At 40.3% G+C, this 16451-nt stretch overlaps 1 protein-coding gene across 1 annotated transcript in view; it reads left to right on the top strand.

Moving 5' to 3' along the window:
- The window catches only part of Bend4 (BEN domain containing 4), a 28276-nt gene extending 14668 nt beyond the window's left edge, over positions 1–13608 (top strand). The window contains exons 3-5 of the mRNA XM_027936122.2: positions 5277–5368; positions 10177–10417; positions 12897–13608. Coding sequence (XP_027791923.1) covers positions 5277–5368; positions 10177–10417; positions 12897–13114 — 551 coding nt within the window. The 3' untranslated portion in view covers positions 13115–13608. The remainder of the gene's footprint in view (positions 1–5276; positions 5369–10176; positions 10418–12896) is intronic.
- Positions 13609–16451: the final 2843 nt, after the last annotated feature.

The following is a 16451-nucleotide window of genomic DNA, read 5'->3' as shown; positions in this document are numbered from 1 at the left end:
GCCCACTGTCAGGCATGTTGTGGCAGCTACACAATTAATTGAATTAAGTGGAAATAAGGCATTGTCATTATCAAAAATATAACCATTCATCTGTAGACTAATACCTAGAGCTGATTATTTATTTCTAAATAGTTCCATTTAGGAGCTTAGCTTTATAGAGACTGTGAATAGAACACTTAAAAAATGATTAAGCACACAGGTGGCCATGGTTGTCAAAGGACAGTAAGAAATTTCAATCTCCCTATAAAATTGTGTGTGGTACATTTTAAAAAGTTTTTAAATCTCTAAAAACAATTGTCTGGCAAGGTAGACTAAATAATGCTTGAGGAATAATAAACTGATCAAGATTTTAATGTAGTCACCTGCAATGAGAATTAGAACTAGAGCCCTGCACACCCTTAATATGGGCAAAACCGCCCGGGCACAGTGGTGTACACCTGTAATCCTAGTGGCTCAGGATGCTCAGGCAGGAGGAATACGTGTTCAGAAGCCAGCCTCAGCAACTTAGCAAGGTACTAAGCAACTCAGTGACCCTGTCTCTAAATAAAATGCAAAAAAGGGCTCTTCCACTTCTCATCATTCCCCAAGTTGGGTTAAATGCCCCAAGTTCAAATTCCAGTACCAAAAAAAACAACAAAAGGCAAAACCAGAATTAGAGTGGTTTCCCTTAGAAGAACCTTACTGCACAGCTGCTTAGATAGCCCAGCAGCCAAGACGGCATGGTCAACAGCTAAGTGGCTTCTGTGAAGAATTCACTAGACTCCTACTCTTAAAATCATCATAGCTTATAGTAGGCAGTACTTCCTGGGTACTGCTTTGCATGTATTATTTCAACTAATTGGCAGTAGCTATTCCAGTTTTACAAATGAGATGACAGACTTAGATCAAGCAACTGTCCCAGGATCACGTAGTTTGTAAGTGTCAGCATTAGTACATTTAAAAAACAGGACCCAACAGTTACTTGAGGAGTAATTCTCAAGACTTTTTGCCAGGTATCTATCATATTATCTTAGGATGTCTTAAAAACCTCCATTCTTTATGGGATTTAACTCCCCTTTCCTAACCATGATAAGCATCCACATAGACTAGGGAGTCTTCCTTTTTGTTGTTGATGCAAAGGAGCTTCCTATTTTCTCTGATACGCATTTTAAAGTGTTGTTGCATGGAGGGGAAAAACTTAAAAACATTCATGTCAGGAGAGGTGCATTTTGGGTTCCTTTACAACATTTTTTCCTTTTAATACGTATTTTTGGTTTGGGTTTCTCATTTACTTTCTAGTAGGTTGCAGAATGAAAAAGTGAATGGGTGAAATCTGCCCAATGGATCTGAAGTCGTGTTTGCATGAAAGGCAGTTAGAAGTGACTGTCTCTGGGGGCATAATCTGCTCCTTGAGGACCCTGTTGATGATCTTTTCAAGCTGTAAGCCCTGACCTGGCTCTCTTCCATTGGAGACCAGGGGTATTACGTGGTGGTCTGAACTGCAAGGAACCATGCATGACACCCTGTATCCTTATTCCCTGTGAGCCCCGAATATACACTTAGAAATTCCACTGCAGTCCACAAACTGTAGGTGAATAAGACAAAGGGACAAGAGAACAGGAGATTTTCCACAACTCCCTTTCAGTGTCCTGTGCCTCTTCTAGGCAGGCAGCATGGTGAAGCTGTGGGTCAGGGTATGTTTTACCTCTAATAAACAGAATTCATTTATGTTTCAAATGCAGTTTATACTCACTCACCTCTGTTTTCCAAATTGATTGATTTTGAGGTATCCCCCTCAATCCCACAGAAAACATTGCACTTGATTCTATGGCCTTCCTGTTAAAATCTAGGCAATTATCCAGAGTCCTCAGCCAAGAATAATACTCCCCTTTCTTAATGGGAGTGCACTCTGGCCCTGGACTGGAGGGGCCGAGGTGCATCTGCCTTGCAGGATCACTGATGGGGAGGACATCAGGGGAAAGCCTGGAAGAAGGGAATCAGTCAGCATGCCCAAAGCAGTGGCTGTTTCAGTTGGTTAAACAGTCCACTAGTAGGAGTTTTGTCCTGTCTTCCTGCCCTAAATCAGGCCCCCTATAGCTAGCCAGCAGATGCACATACAATTCCATTTTCTTCTAGCATGGATAAATCAGCTGGCCTTGGTGATGGCTAGCTTAGCACTGCTGCCTAAATGCTGGGTGTGTGAAAAGCAGGGAGAGTTGGCCTCTTAGCTCTACCAGGGCTTTGTATTCCCCATGGAAGGTAATAGATGCAAGGGAGGAGACATGACAGTCATAGAGGTGTTTTCCAGACTTCTAAATTAATTCTTTACGATACAGGTTGAGTATCTCTTATTTGAAATGCTTAGGATTACAACTTCCCACATTCTGGAGTTCTGCTAATTTTGGGATATTTGCATATACATAATAAGATATCCTTAGACCAAAGTCTAAGCACAACGTCAATTAATGTTTCATATACACTTCATACAGGTAGCATGAAGGTAATTTTATACAAACTTTTCAGTGTGCCTGCATTTTTACTGCAGCCCATCACACAAAATCAGGTGTGAAATTTTCTCCTTGTAATGTCATGTTGGCCCTCAAAAAGTTTCAGATTTGGGGGCATTTTTGGATTTTCAAATTAGATATGCTCAACCTGTACTGGTACTGGTTTTTATAAGGATGACAAAGGAGAAAGGAGTAACAACTACCATAATCCCACAACTAAAATATAAATCATTGCTAATTATTTTTTTAAATAATTTTTTTTTTAGTTGTAGGTGGACACACAACACCTTTATTTTATTTATTTATATGTGGTATTGAGGATCGAACCCGGTACTTCACATACGCTAGGTGAGCACTCTACCACTGAGCCACAACCCCAGCCCCTCATTGTAAATTATTATTATTATTAGCACTTTGGCTTATTTCTTTCCTATCTCTCATATAATTATTTTTAACATGGTTGAAGTCATACTGAATATTCCATTTTATATGCCTCCTCGTAAGCATTTTTTGTGCTTCATTTAAAAGTTTTTTCATAATTTTAATGACTCTAAAATATGAGTAAGGAATCAAAGGAAGTTCATTCAAATCCTAATTACATTTACAAAATTTTAGTAAAACTTCCGAGCTGAATCCAAGGTCATTCCTTGCACCTGTCACTTGGTGAGGCAGTCATATGTACTGTTGCATTTTATCCTTATCATAAACTGTGAAGAAAAAAGTGCTGCTTTGGATCCTCATATGCAGCCCCGTCTAGAAGAGACTCAAACATCATAAAAATTAAAAATAAATAAACAAAGGCCACACAATGAGTAAAAACCCCAGAACTAAAATACAGCCCTGTCTCCTGCCTCTGTTAGTTTCTCAATTCTGCTTTATTTTTTTTCCCAGTAATTAATGTCCAAAGCCAAAAGAGGTATCCTTCTCACTATGGCATCTGTAAAGTGGATTGGGCTTTCACAGGCTGAAATCGGGAGTTGACAGGTTTTATTAAACTGTGGTGTAGTAATAGGCCTACTTCAAACTGACACCACTGTGGCTACTTTGGTTGACCTCTGTGGCTGTGCAGCAAATGCTACTTCAATTTGAAGAATATATTCAGAGGGCTATTCGTGATGGCCATAACACAGGTCTGTAAGGATGGTTATTAAAGAAAATAATTTGGAGGCAAGAAGAAAGATTTCTTAACCTACTTCTACTTCTTGTCATTTAAATTCTTCAAAAGGCTGTTGATATAATTTTTAGTTTGTTATGTGATGTCACCTGAAAACCCAAAGCCATTAGCAAGGGATAAAAATGATAACTTCTGTCTGCTATCTGAAGAAAAAAAAAGTGAGAAAAAGAAAGTGAAGAAAGCTCTGTGGTGATACTTTAAAACTGGGGCTTAGGTTAAATATTTATTATTTTCTTTAATGTGACAAAAACATCTTAGGAAAACACAGCTAAGAAAGATAGTGGCAACAATTCATATAAATTAGATTCTTAACTAAGCTACCAAGACCTTTGAAAGCAATTAGTCAAAATTCCTGAAAGAGTGCTAATATAAATCTTAAGATGTAGGCATTATTTATGTAATGGAACAAAAAAGTCATGTTCTATTGGGTTAATATCTATTCAGTTTTACTGTAATTATTAAACGAATATATAAGACAAAGTCTCAAAAAAAAAAAATTGTGTAATAGTCAATGAAACACATACCAAGTCTGAATTGGACCAAATCAATGGACCTTCTTAAAACCAGAGAAAGGGATGCATTCAGTAAGAACTGTGTGTCAGGTGTTGGGAATCAAATCTTGATTGAATAGGATTCCTGTTTGTTAATAAACTAGATTGATTCTGTCATTAAAAATGAACTTCTTCAGCTGGGCACAGTGGTGCATTCCTGTAATTCCAGCAGCTCAGGAGGATCACAAGTTCAAAACCAGCCTCAGCAACTTTGCAAGGCCCTGTCTCCAAAAAAAGAAAGAACGAACATACCTGTTTATTACTATAGTGAAGTACCCAAAGCTGAGTAACTTAGAAGTTTATTAGCTCAGTTTGGGACGCTACAGGCTGAAACACCAAGGTGCTGGTTCTGGCAAGGGTCCTGGCTGCATCATTCTGTGCAGATAGCATCATGGTGGGAGGAGGTGTGAGAAGGAGATCATATGGTGGGGCAGGAAGCTAGGGCATGAGGAGGGCTGGGGCAGACTTGATCTTTTATAACTACCCTTCTCTCAGGAACTAACTCAGGGACCCACTGTTCCTTCCCAGGGCATTGCCTGTTGACTCAGGAGCCTTGCACTGTGCTCCACCTCTTAAGTAGTCCCACCATCTCCCAGCATTGACACTGCAGAGACCAAGCTTCAGCTCATGAACCTTAGAGGGAAAAACTGCATTTAAACCATAGCAATGAATATTATATCATTATCAGCCAGAGAAATATTAGCTTTCAGTGCTTTAATTTTAAAAGTGCCATCATGTGCTTATACCAAAAGTAAAGTCAGAGTTCACATCTCTTCTTTGAGTTATTCATGATCGTTATTGTTGACCCAGATTTGCATTGGAGTAAGTTGGACTTGAAAGATCTCAAATTGTGCTGATCCTAAAAATTGTCCCCAAACTGTAGCATCTGTTCTGTATTTACTAACTGAAATAACTGCGGATGTCAAATGAAAGGAGATTCTATTTCCTTTAGAAAACAGATCCTTTTTTTTAGAAGTTCACATCAACTGTGTTTTTAGACCTCAAGAGTTTATTTTCATGTTGAGGGCTAGCTAATGTGTAACTGTTGCCTTTCCTTCCTCCCAGTGCCCTGCCAGACCGTTTTAGATTACCTGAAGACGGTACTGCAGCACCATAACCAACTCCTGATGCCACAGCCAGCTGACCAGCCCACCGAGGTAGGTCTTAGGGGTCCAAAGATAAGTAAGTTCTGTGTGGAATTTCCTTAAGATGAAGCCTTTTGATAACTGGTTTATGCCGGAATAGATTGGCTAGCCAGGTAAAAGTTGATGATCTGTTGTCTGCATGTATGTGTTCTGTGGGGTAGGGGAAGGCATGTATTTTGCTCATAAAGATTCAGCTCTGCACTCTGAAAGGGGAAAGAAAGAAGAAATATCACAGGCAGTTCCACCTTTCCTTTGGCAGAGCAAGGGCCTACAGTGGGAGACACCCACCTTTCGCACCCTCAGGCAGAGCTAGTGTTCCATAATGCCTTTCATGATGGAGCATCTCCCACCTGACATTCTCTGGAGTTCAGGTGGGCTATTTTCCTGACCTAGGGCTCCTGAACATGAGCCACTTTTTCTCCTGACTTCAGTAGAAGAAACAACAGTCTCTCCGTGTGTAGGAGAAACGGTCCGTTTTGAAGGTAATGGTATGTCAGTTTAGACATGATCCATCTTTACAAGGTATTGAAGGCTTGGTGGTGAATATGTTCTTTTCCTTCCAAGGCTTAAGAACACTATCAAACACACTCAAGTCTTGCCTACCCTAAAAAAGCCTCCCTTTACTTCCCCCTTCCTTCCTCAATTGATATTCTTTCTTTCTCCTTCCATTGCAGTATGCTCTCACATCACCCTCTGACAGTGCTTTCCTGCCACGCCATGACACGTCTTGCTCCTTGAGCTTGGAGCCCAGGTCTTATCCCCAGTAGTATCCCCGGTATCTGTCCTAGAAGGTCCTCAGTTCATGTTTGCTGAATGATGACCTCCCTTTTTTAATGAATTAAACACTTGAAGACTGGTCCCTGTTCACTGTCCCTACTCTCCTAATTCCCATCTGCTCTCCACCCTGTAATCTCACTCTACTTTCACTACCCCCTGGAATGTTTTCAGGTGCCTTTGCTGGTTACCCGCCCCAGGGACCTTCTTGTAGCCCTTATCTCTTTTCTTCTTGGCCTTAGCATTGGTACTTTCTCTGGATTCCCCATCCTTTTCTTACTGCACTCTCAAGAGTTTTCCATCCATTGTTCCCCAGAGTTTCATTCTTCATCTTCTCTTGATCTTCTCTGTTCAGTTCTGTTCTTATAACATCCACCGCTTGAAGGTTAAGAAGTTCCAGTGGGTATGGAGAGCCCCAGTCCCCACAGCTCAACCTTATGCCACTGTCTACTGCACCACTTGGGGTGCCCACACACCCCTGAGCCTCATCACCCTCACTCTGAACACACATGCTCATGTTTTCTCTTCAGTAACAGTCCCACCAAGCCAGGTAGGAGTTTCTGACAATGTCTTGGCTGTCCCCTCCTTCCTCCTGGCATACGCTGATTCTACAGCCATGTGAATTGCCTATCTTCTCTCTGAGCTGCACTTAGCACTTTACACCTGGAGTATTAGAATAGATTTTTCATCTCTATCTTGTAAATTACAGATCCAAACTAAATGTTACTTGCTTAAAATCCTTTCATTACTCAGACTAATAATAAAGTCTACATTTCGTACTTGACACTTTTGTCATATAAATGTAAACAGAGATGAAAAGCCACTTCTTTGAGGAAGCTCTCCCCGACTGCCCTTCCTGTTTTATGCTCACGTAGCACATTGTTCACAGGTCTAATGCAGAACTCCAGACCTTACTTAATGTACACCTGTGTCTTCTGTTTGGCTATGAGCCTGCAAAGACTTTAATTTAGGGTTATTTATCTTAGTTTTATCAAAGTGACTCAACAACAGGTCAGCGTTTATAACCTGTTGGTGGCTAATTGAAGAGGCTAGAGAATCAGAATTCCATAAAAATGTAAAAAACAGAGGAAAAAATAACTGCATTTCCGTTGGATAGGACTATTTAACCTTTTATTACCCATCATCATCATTATTACTATCCTATTTTTATTGTCATTTCAAGCACATGAGCATTTTCTCATTTTTATTATTTGTCACATTTTATTTCTATTAACTATGCCACAACAGGATTATAACTCTCATCCATAACCCACAGGGCATTCTGAGTTGTGTTTTGGGCTGTAAATTACGTATTCTCTCTTTTCCTTTTTCTTGATGAAAATTACCTCTAAATGGTATTTCTACATTTTATGAGACAATATTTTATGTAGAGCTTCTGCATTTTGGAAGAGTTCTGAGCTCTTCTATAAGTGGATTTTTAAAAGGATTTGAGAAAGTAGCTTTCTTGGGTTGCCAGCTTCCAAACCACAGCTTCCCATCTTGAAATAGACTGACTTTAGGGGTACAGCATGGCATCATGTCCCCAAATTCAAGAACCCACCCCTTTGCATCCTGGGACCTTGGTAAAATAGCCATAATCCTACCTTGCAGGTGAGCTCCACACACCTGAGGGAAAACATTTTTTAATATAGTGTTAAATAAACAGTCTCCTTTTCCAAAATGGACAAGTATATTTGCAGAGATCTTAAGTACAGGAACATTTTAAATTAATAGACCCTTGTATCTGTTGCTCTCCTTAAAGTTCTTTTAACTTTGCCAATTTATGTTCATCAGCTCTTTTCAAGTGTCTCAGTGCCACAGTGGTTAAAAAAAGGTAGGCACTCTTTCCTGTAGCTGCCCTTACTGTCCACCTTGTGCCAGCCACAGTAGTAAGCATTGTACTACATCAGTCGTGGGACATGTTTATTATACCTACTGTGTGACAGATGCTGTTCTCCACCCTGGGGGTAGGATATTGTGTAAAATGATAAAAATCCTGATTCTCAAGAGCTCTTCATCTGGTAGGACATTGGTGGAAGCCTCACTATATACACCAGCAAGCTTGGAGTAGTATCCCTATTCTGACAGAAAGGAGCTGAGTTTGGAGAAGTTAGTCACCTGCCCAAGGGTGAGCCCAGAGTCCAGCTTTGCAGTTGGACTGACACTGCTGCAGGGGAGGAGAAAGGAGGCCAGCATGCCTAGGGCTTGGGGCAAGCACCTCAGGCTGGTCATCAGTTGCTCAATAAATGGTGACAGTTATTAATAAAGTTTTTCCACAAAGGTGCTTTTGACACCAGGAATGATTCTGGCCAGCCAGCCTGGATTTCACTCATCCCCGATCCTGGCTGCCCTGAGGGCTGAGGGCGTCAACTGGACAGAGCCCTGATAAGCCCTTCCCTCTCAGTGCATGAGACGCAGTGAGATTTTTTTCCCTGTTTGCTCTCTTCTCCCAGCCATATTCTGTTATCTGTGCAAGATACCACCTTTTTACTTAGGAATCATCTTACCTCCATCTCCCATAACCTAGTCACTGGATTGGTTGCCTGGTGCTCTTGATTCTACATCTCATTCCCTCTTCTGTAACTGCACTGCTCCAGATTACTTATATCTCACTTCCCATTTCCCAAGCTGTAGAACGTTAGTTTCTGCCTGTCTTCTGATCAGTCACCTCTTACACACTATGTATGTCCCCCTCATTGTACACAGAACCAAGGATTGGTATATGCTCCCAAATGCTCACTTTATAAACACATTATAATACAGTTTATTGTATTTTACAGATGGAGAAACTTTTGTTCCAACAAGGTTGAGTACTTTGCTCACATTAATTTAAGACAAAAAAAAAAAAAAAACAAGAATCATCTTAAATCCAGCTTGTCTCTAAATCCATAGCACAAACTGCAGCCTCAACTGCTTCCCTTAAGAAGGGAAATCAAGTCACACTATATAGCTTTCTGGAAAAACTGAAGTGATGAGTTTCCATGTGCACAGTTTACTGACAGTTTCCTAGCCAGCTCTGGCTGCCTTTTTCTGTTGGCTTCTCTACCACTTACCTTTCTCAATGCTTAACTAAGCAGAGCACTTTTTGAAATAAAACCTTGTCAGACCCAAACGGTGCCAAATTTATAACCTGTAGTAAATTTGCAGAGTTGTAAAACTGAATGAGTTTTCCCTTCTTTATTTTGTACACCTTAATTACTGGGGAAAGAGTACATTAAAACTGAGATCATGGGTTAATTAATTTGTCCTGGACTGTAGAATTTTATGGACAGCCAGAACTAAAGTAATGGTTGTGTAGGTGCAATTGACTAAACATGGCTTATAAATGTTACAGAAATTCCCATAATTAGTCCCACTGCAGCTATTTAGCCTGGGAATTTTATAGCAGACATAAATTATGAAGGTGAAAAGTAAGAAAAATTTTGAGTTGACATAGTGGCATTTGTAGAAGCTATAATTTGAGGAAACCTGTTTTGCATTATTGTTAATGATTTTTTTTTCTAGTTTCCACAATTCCCCTTTTTTAAAAATCACTTTTTTAAATGTTGTTTCCACTGTAACACAATGGCTATCAGGTGTTAGGTGCTTTAAACACGGGTAATATCTGATTAAAATAGACCACCAGCACCATTTCTAAAAGTACTTAACTGCCAACCAGAGGATGAAGGGACCTGTTTGATCACACTCTTCAAAGTCATTTTTTGCATATTTTAATAGATTGAAAAGGAAAGTTACAGGTTATATTTAAATAGTGTTTCCTGTCATTGGATCTTGACACATTTTAACCTACCTGTTAAAATGCGAGTTATAAATAGCTCCTCTTTCAAAGGTGTTCATTATACCTCATTGGCTCTTGTTATAGAAAATGCAAATGTAATTTGAAAAGTGCCCGTTCTGAGTGTGAGCAATTACTTGTGCTCTTCAGTATCGGTTCATTGTCAGCATAGCCACTTGGTTAAAAAGCAGGTTTGCCTTTGAAATGGAGATCACTTTGGCTTCTGGCTGGCTGGCTCAGTAGGTAATGAGAAAATATTTTGCTTTTCCAGGGAAGCAAGCAGCTGTTGAACAACTATCCCGTCTACATAACGAGCAAACAGTGGGACGAGGCTGTAAATTCTTCAAAGAAAGATGGGAGACGGCTCCTTCGCTACCTCATCAGATTTGTTTTCACAACCGATGAGCTTAAGTACTCATGCGGCCTTGGGAAAAGGAAAAGGTCAGTGCAGTCAGGAGAGACAGGTCCCGAAAGACGCCCTCTGGATCCAGTTAAAGTCACATGCCTCCGAGGTACTGCATCCTTCCGCTCAGTGTCCACCATCCGTGATCCCATTTCACCGCATTGGCTGTGGCTGCCCCGTACAAGTGTTCAGCCTTACTGTATTTTGATTTCTTTCCACTGAGAAGCGTATAGGCTTCATGTGGCCCATCTACCTGGTAGTGAGAAGCTCTGTAAAAAATCGTTTGCTTTAGCCTCGTTGTTCTCACTTAATGGTACATAAGCATTGCATAGCACCTCATGTTTCACGCTTTAAATTCAGATTTCTTTTTGCTGCCAGAGGAGGCCATTTCTGGCAAAATGGGAGCATAGGGAAATGCACAAAAGAAAGGAAGATGTGGAATATATTTTTTTTAATTTGGTAAAATAGAACTTTGTTTCCACTTCTAGCCTGCCACCCCTCCCCTAACTTTCTTCTCAAGAATACTCAACCCAACTCCTTAAGTTTGTTTAGAATTAATTTTCCTTAGTGCCTGCAGGATATCTTACCCAGTAAAACTTTGTTTTGGTTTAAAGTTTCTATATTAAAAATGCTGCTTAGAGCTGGGCTCAGTGACTCTGGAGGCTGAGGCAGGAGGATGGCAAGTTCAAGACCAGTCTGGGCAACTTAGACCTGTCTCAAAGTTTTAAAAATAAGAAGAGCAGAGAATGTAGCTCAATGGTAGAGTACCCCTGGGTTCAATTCCTAGTATCACAAAAAAATAAAAAAAAATACTAAGTATTCAGATAACACTACCATTTCATTTGTATTAACTGGTGATCATTTTGCAGCTGATCTGCACTATTGAAAGCAGGCAGATGTGAGGAGGAGGAATCAGGAGGTATACAGTTGATTTGAAAGATACAAATAAACATGTAGACAAGTAGAAACATAATAGTGCCAACTGAACACTGGCACATCTGAAAAATCCACATTAGAACACTCAAATATTAACCTGTATAGTTCAATAGCAGTTTTATTGACTATAAAGTTTTAATACTGGTTTAATCTGGATAGGGATCAAAAATTTTCCTGATGAAGAAATTATAGTTTTGTTTTTTTTTTTTTAAGTTACCACTGATAAAGTCTTTGTTTATTGGAAAGAATATCCCTATGTTCCCTGCTGAGTGCCACCTTACCGTAAGCACTTGGTTTCTGCAACCATAGGTGGCTAGGCTGAATACATGGTATTTATTAGCAATTAAGATTCTTAGCCCACGCCAGAGATTTCTCATTCAGCATGCATGGCTCCTGGCCATGATCACCCTAGGTGATCTTGTTGATCCTCATGTAAGTGGCCCATGCCTCAGGAAACCATCTGAGAAAAATACCAGTATTAACTGGGTATACTCCAGAGCCTACCTCTCATTGGCCAATCTGAAAATTTTACTTAGACTGACTAGGTGATAGAACTTACTAGGGTTCATTTAGCAAACTAGCCATAGTTTCCCTTATTCCCCAATATCATCAAAAGTGATGGAGTTATTCACCAACAGGCAGTATTGAGCTTGGGGGCTCTACTGGGTGCACTCTTTATATATATTCAACAAAGTTGCCCTTAGGCTTATAAAGGAGCCAAGATGAGGGGTGTTACAACTGTATCCTAGGCTTATAAAGGAGCCAAGATGAGGGGTGTCACAACTGTATCCCTTTCTAGAAACTTGATTCACATCTTATGTTAATAGCAAGTCAGAGAAACAGAGGGATGAAAAGACATCCCAGAGAACCAATGCCATTGCCTGAAGAACACTGCTGGTCCATGGTCACACTGATGCTGGCCAGGCTGCCTAGCCAGAGTCCACAGTCTCTAGTACATTTCTCACATGGGGCATAACCCACAGCTTTTATCCAGCCCTTAAGTGTAAAATCCATGGGCAAGAAATGGTGATCATGCCAAAGGCAGCTGAGCTATCCCTCCTCCAAGCATGCTGATTATATTCTGGTAACATTAAATATTTAGTTGAGATCATATATTATGCTAGTAAATATGTAGATATTTCAATTTGAGAAGGAAGTGTAGCCCATCTTGCAGCATTTTAAGAATGAAGAAACCTTCTCTGAATTAGTACCCTCCCTCTCATTAAGACCCTGCCATTTTATTGTGCTCAGTCTTTAAACTCTTAGCTGGTTAAAGAATACCATGCTAATGATATTTGCTGTGCTTCTTGATTTAACTTTCTCAAAATATCAGTGTGCTCCGTTACTAACCTGCACCAGGCATGGTGCACACAATGTCTTACTGATCAAATTTACCTTTGTTTTCAACAGCAGATGTTCCTTAGCAAGATGACCTCTCCCTTAGGGGATTTTTACTTGTACATATGAGAAGAAAATTGGTTTGGAATAAGTTGGGTGTAATAAGTGACCTCATCATGGCACTGCATTGGATCTCCCATACAGCTTTTCTGATGGAGCTTCTGTTAATGTTTGAGCAGCCTGTCCTGTTGTCATCTGTCAAAACCAGCTATTGTTTTTTCTCTCTCTCTTTACTGTTGTGTATATTCCCGCAGAATTCATTAGGATGCACTGCACCTCCAACCCCGATTGGTGGATGCCCTCCGAGGAGCAGATAAACAAAGTGTTCAGCGACGCTGTGGGTCATGCCCGGCAGGGGCGGGCAGTGGGAACTTTCCTGCACAACGGTGGCTCATTTTATGAAGGAATCGATCACCAGGCTTCACAGGATGAAGTCTTCAATAAAAGTTCACAGGATGGATCTGGGGATTAGTGGACAGAATCTTCCCGCTGTAGCAGCTGGTCCTTTCAAGAGCTCCAATTGTGAATGTCCATTTACCATCACCTGAGAGTCCAAAGCATGTTGTTCAGTCATACTTCACACATTCTCAACCTTAAAACTCCCTTGACCACAGTTCCCAAATAGAAATCCATTTTAGGGTTGTTTGGGAAGTATATGGCACCTACAACAGACTTTAGTAATATAAAAAAGAAAGAAATTGTAGTTGATTTTAAGTGATTACTGGCTAGACAGTGAGGGTAGAAAAATAGGTGAGCTCCTACTCACCTGTCCGACATCTTCAGGTAAGCTCTGCTTCTTGAGCAGAGGTAGCTCCAAGGAATGGTGAGTTAGTGTTTGCCCATGAGAGAAGGCAAGACATGGGAGTTATTGTGAGGGACAAAGAAAAAGTTTTCTCTTATTTTAATTCAAATAAATTGTCCATGTTTTCCAAATACTTGAATTCTGAGTTCTCAGCAAAGATATCACATTCTGTCTGTACGTAACAAAAAGTCTATTAATAAGAAGCCAGAGAACAGAGGCCATTGGTATAGACAGTGGTTAATTGGAAGTTAACTACTTTTTTGTTGTTTTATAAAGAAAACTTCCACTGTGTTGATCAAAAGGGCACTGTGTGATCTCTGGAGTTTACAAATAGTAGTCATTTTTCATTAAGCCAATCAAGAAACATCCAAAGATTCAAAATCATTTTCAAATGTTTGATATCTTGGTTCATAGATGCATAGGTTCCATAGCATTAAGTCAGGCTTTGTCAACACAATGCCAAAGTAGCGGGTTGAACAGTGATAATTCCATCAATTAGTTTGGTGCACTGAGACCAAGCTCATGGTGCAACCTATGGTATTTGCTGCACTGATCAGATGTTCAGGCACTGAGAACACACCTGCCTCAAGGCCATTCTGATAACTATGCAATGGGCTTGTTCATAATTTCTTCAAAATTTGAGAGGTTTTCTGTGCTGTGTTGATCTTTAGGTTTTATCTGTTTCCCATTGTCTTGATGAAAATGTCTCATGCGATCTGTGTGCCGCCTTTGCCCCAGGATTCCCCTGCATTCCAGACTCTGGCTCCGTTAACACTGTTCCACTCCAACTCAACTTCTCTTTAATTTATTGAGCTTCATATGTGAAATTAGTGATGTCTTTGGAACCTTTCCTATCAACAAATGCTACAGAGGTGCTAGAATCATTTCCAGAAGGTTAGTTGTTCAGCTTTGGAGGTGAGGAGAAAATTCCTTTAGCAAACAAGTTCAGATTAGTACATTCTTTGTTGAACAAAGAACTAAATGGGCAGCATTTATCGAAGGCTGTTAATGTCATCTGTGAACACAGGTTTTGAAAATTGGATGAAAATTTTTAATTCATGAGCATGCTATATTTTGTTAAAGTAAAATCGCAAATTCTTTGCATTCAATAATTAGTATCCAGTGTATGTGAAATCCTAAAAACTAATCTTTCTTAAAAAGTTTGTTTATGGAGATGGTCATTTCTCAGATTTGTTGGACGATTTAGGGAGATCCTTTTGGGTGAATTAGCTCAAGGTTGGAAGTAAAATTATGTAAGCAAATTCAGTGTCTCTTATGGCAACTGTGAGACCAATATCTTTGGCTATTCAAGGATGCAAGGATACTTCTTGTGTTTTTAGAGGTCCAGAAAGTCAGTGTCTTATGAGATTTCTTTGATGACATGAAACCTTCTGCAGAAGAAAAACACCACCATAGCCTCATCTGTTTTTCCATCTTTTTTCATCCTGGGCTATAGTCATTACTGCAAGGTACATTGTCATTCTTCTGTAGCAGCAATACTTGACCATAGCTTTTAAGAAAAACTTCTCTTACTATTTATCTGTGAATTTGAGGGTTCTGCACATTTCTTCTCATCTGTGCATAGCCCTGCATTGTGCTGTTCTTTCCTGAGGGTGGTGTGCAATCTCATGCAGCCTGCTTGTCACTTGAGCAGGGAAAGAACCCACAGAGTGGCTGGAGTTTTTTTTCATCACCAAGACAGCTGCTGTGCTAGGCTTGCCACACCACCTTTGTTCCAGAGGCATACCTGCTCTCTTCCCTCCCCTGTACCCTCTTCCAGGTGAATTATCAGCTGTCTTTTAATATGCTACAAATTCTAGACTGTTCAAACACAGATTGGCTATCTTGCACGTAAGGAAGTTAAGGCCCACAGGGATAACTTACTCAGCATCCCATAGCCAGATCTCATGCTTCTCTTGGTGCCAAGACCTGTAATCCCCAGCCTCGAGTCTTGTGTTCCATCGTCCTCAACAGTAAGTCTTGTGCATCCCACTTCTTTAGTTTACCGCCTGACCCAGGTACAACATCAGTTCAGATAATCTGGCCCCTCTCCTTAGCACAGCACGTATCTGTGCTTTCCTTTGAGCTTCACCTGTAGGGTATTGTGTTACCTTTGTATGTTAAAGATTCCTACATGGTCACCTCATTGTTAAATCGGATCTTAGCAAAGGATGTATTTTTTGGTAAGGGTCAGCAGCCTCTAGCAGTTTAACTCACCACTAAAAATGACATCCCATTATTGCTGTTAAGCTTTCCCATGATCTAGAGATTTGGAGATGTGGCTTGTTTTCTTGATAGATTTGCCACGTCTTTGGTAGTCGGACACATTGTTCTTTTGTCGACTTTTCTCCTTGAATCATTTCAGCATTGGTGTAATTGTTAAAACTCTAGGAATGCAGATGTGTTCCATTTCATTGGTGAAAGGTGGTCCCAGGGCTAATCTGACTGCAAAGACCAAATGTGGCAATTTTATCAATGGCTAGGTGGGTCCAGGGTACAAGCTATCAGAAGAGTCCATACCTACCAAAAGTGACAGTGTCTCGGCATTTCTTGTGTTTTCCATATTTCTGTTTCTCAAAGTAAACTGAAGCCCCAGCATGGTTCCAGCCAGGTTAAGGATAACCCTGGAAAGATCTGTCAGTAACTTAGATCAGGAACCTGGGGAGGGGAGTAATATTCTGCAAGCCATTGAACCAAGTCACATTTCTCACACTTTCTGATGGTGCATTGTTCAGAAATCTCATGGTTGCTTCACCCAAGTGTTAAGTGCTTTTGAGAAAAACTGGAAACATTTCAATTTACTTGAAAGTGTTTTCTCCAGTCCTTAAACCTGGGCAGCCCTTCCTTGCTTGGTATTCCTTGTTCCACCACAGCATCAGTAAAAGTGAAGTGGGTGAGTGTATATTTTGGATCATTGTTTACCCCTTCATAAGTAATAAAACACATTTATAGAAGAGTGTCATCAGGACTATCAGGAGATACATATGTATGTTGTTATAATCTTTAA

The sequence above is a fragment of the Marmota flaviventris genome, chromosome 7 (assembly GCF_047511675.1).
Source record: "Marmota flaviventris isolate mMarFla1 chromosome 7, mMarFla1.hap1, whole genome shotgun sequence".
NCBI lineage: Eukaryota > Metazoa > Chordata > Mammalia > Rodentia > Sciuridae > Marmota > Marmota flaviventris.
Note: the sequence above shows the minus strand (reverse complement) of the source record. Positions and strands in the feature narration are given on the sequence as shown.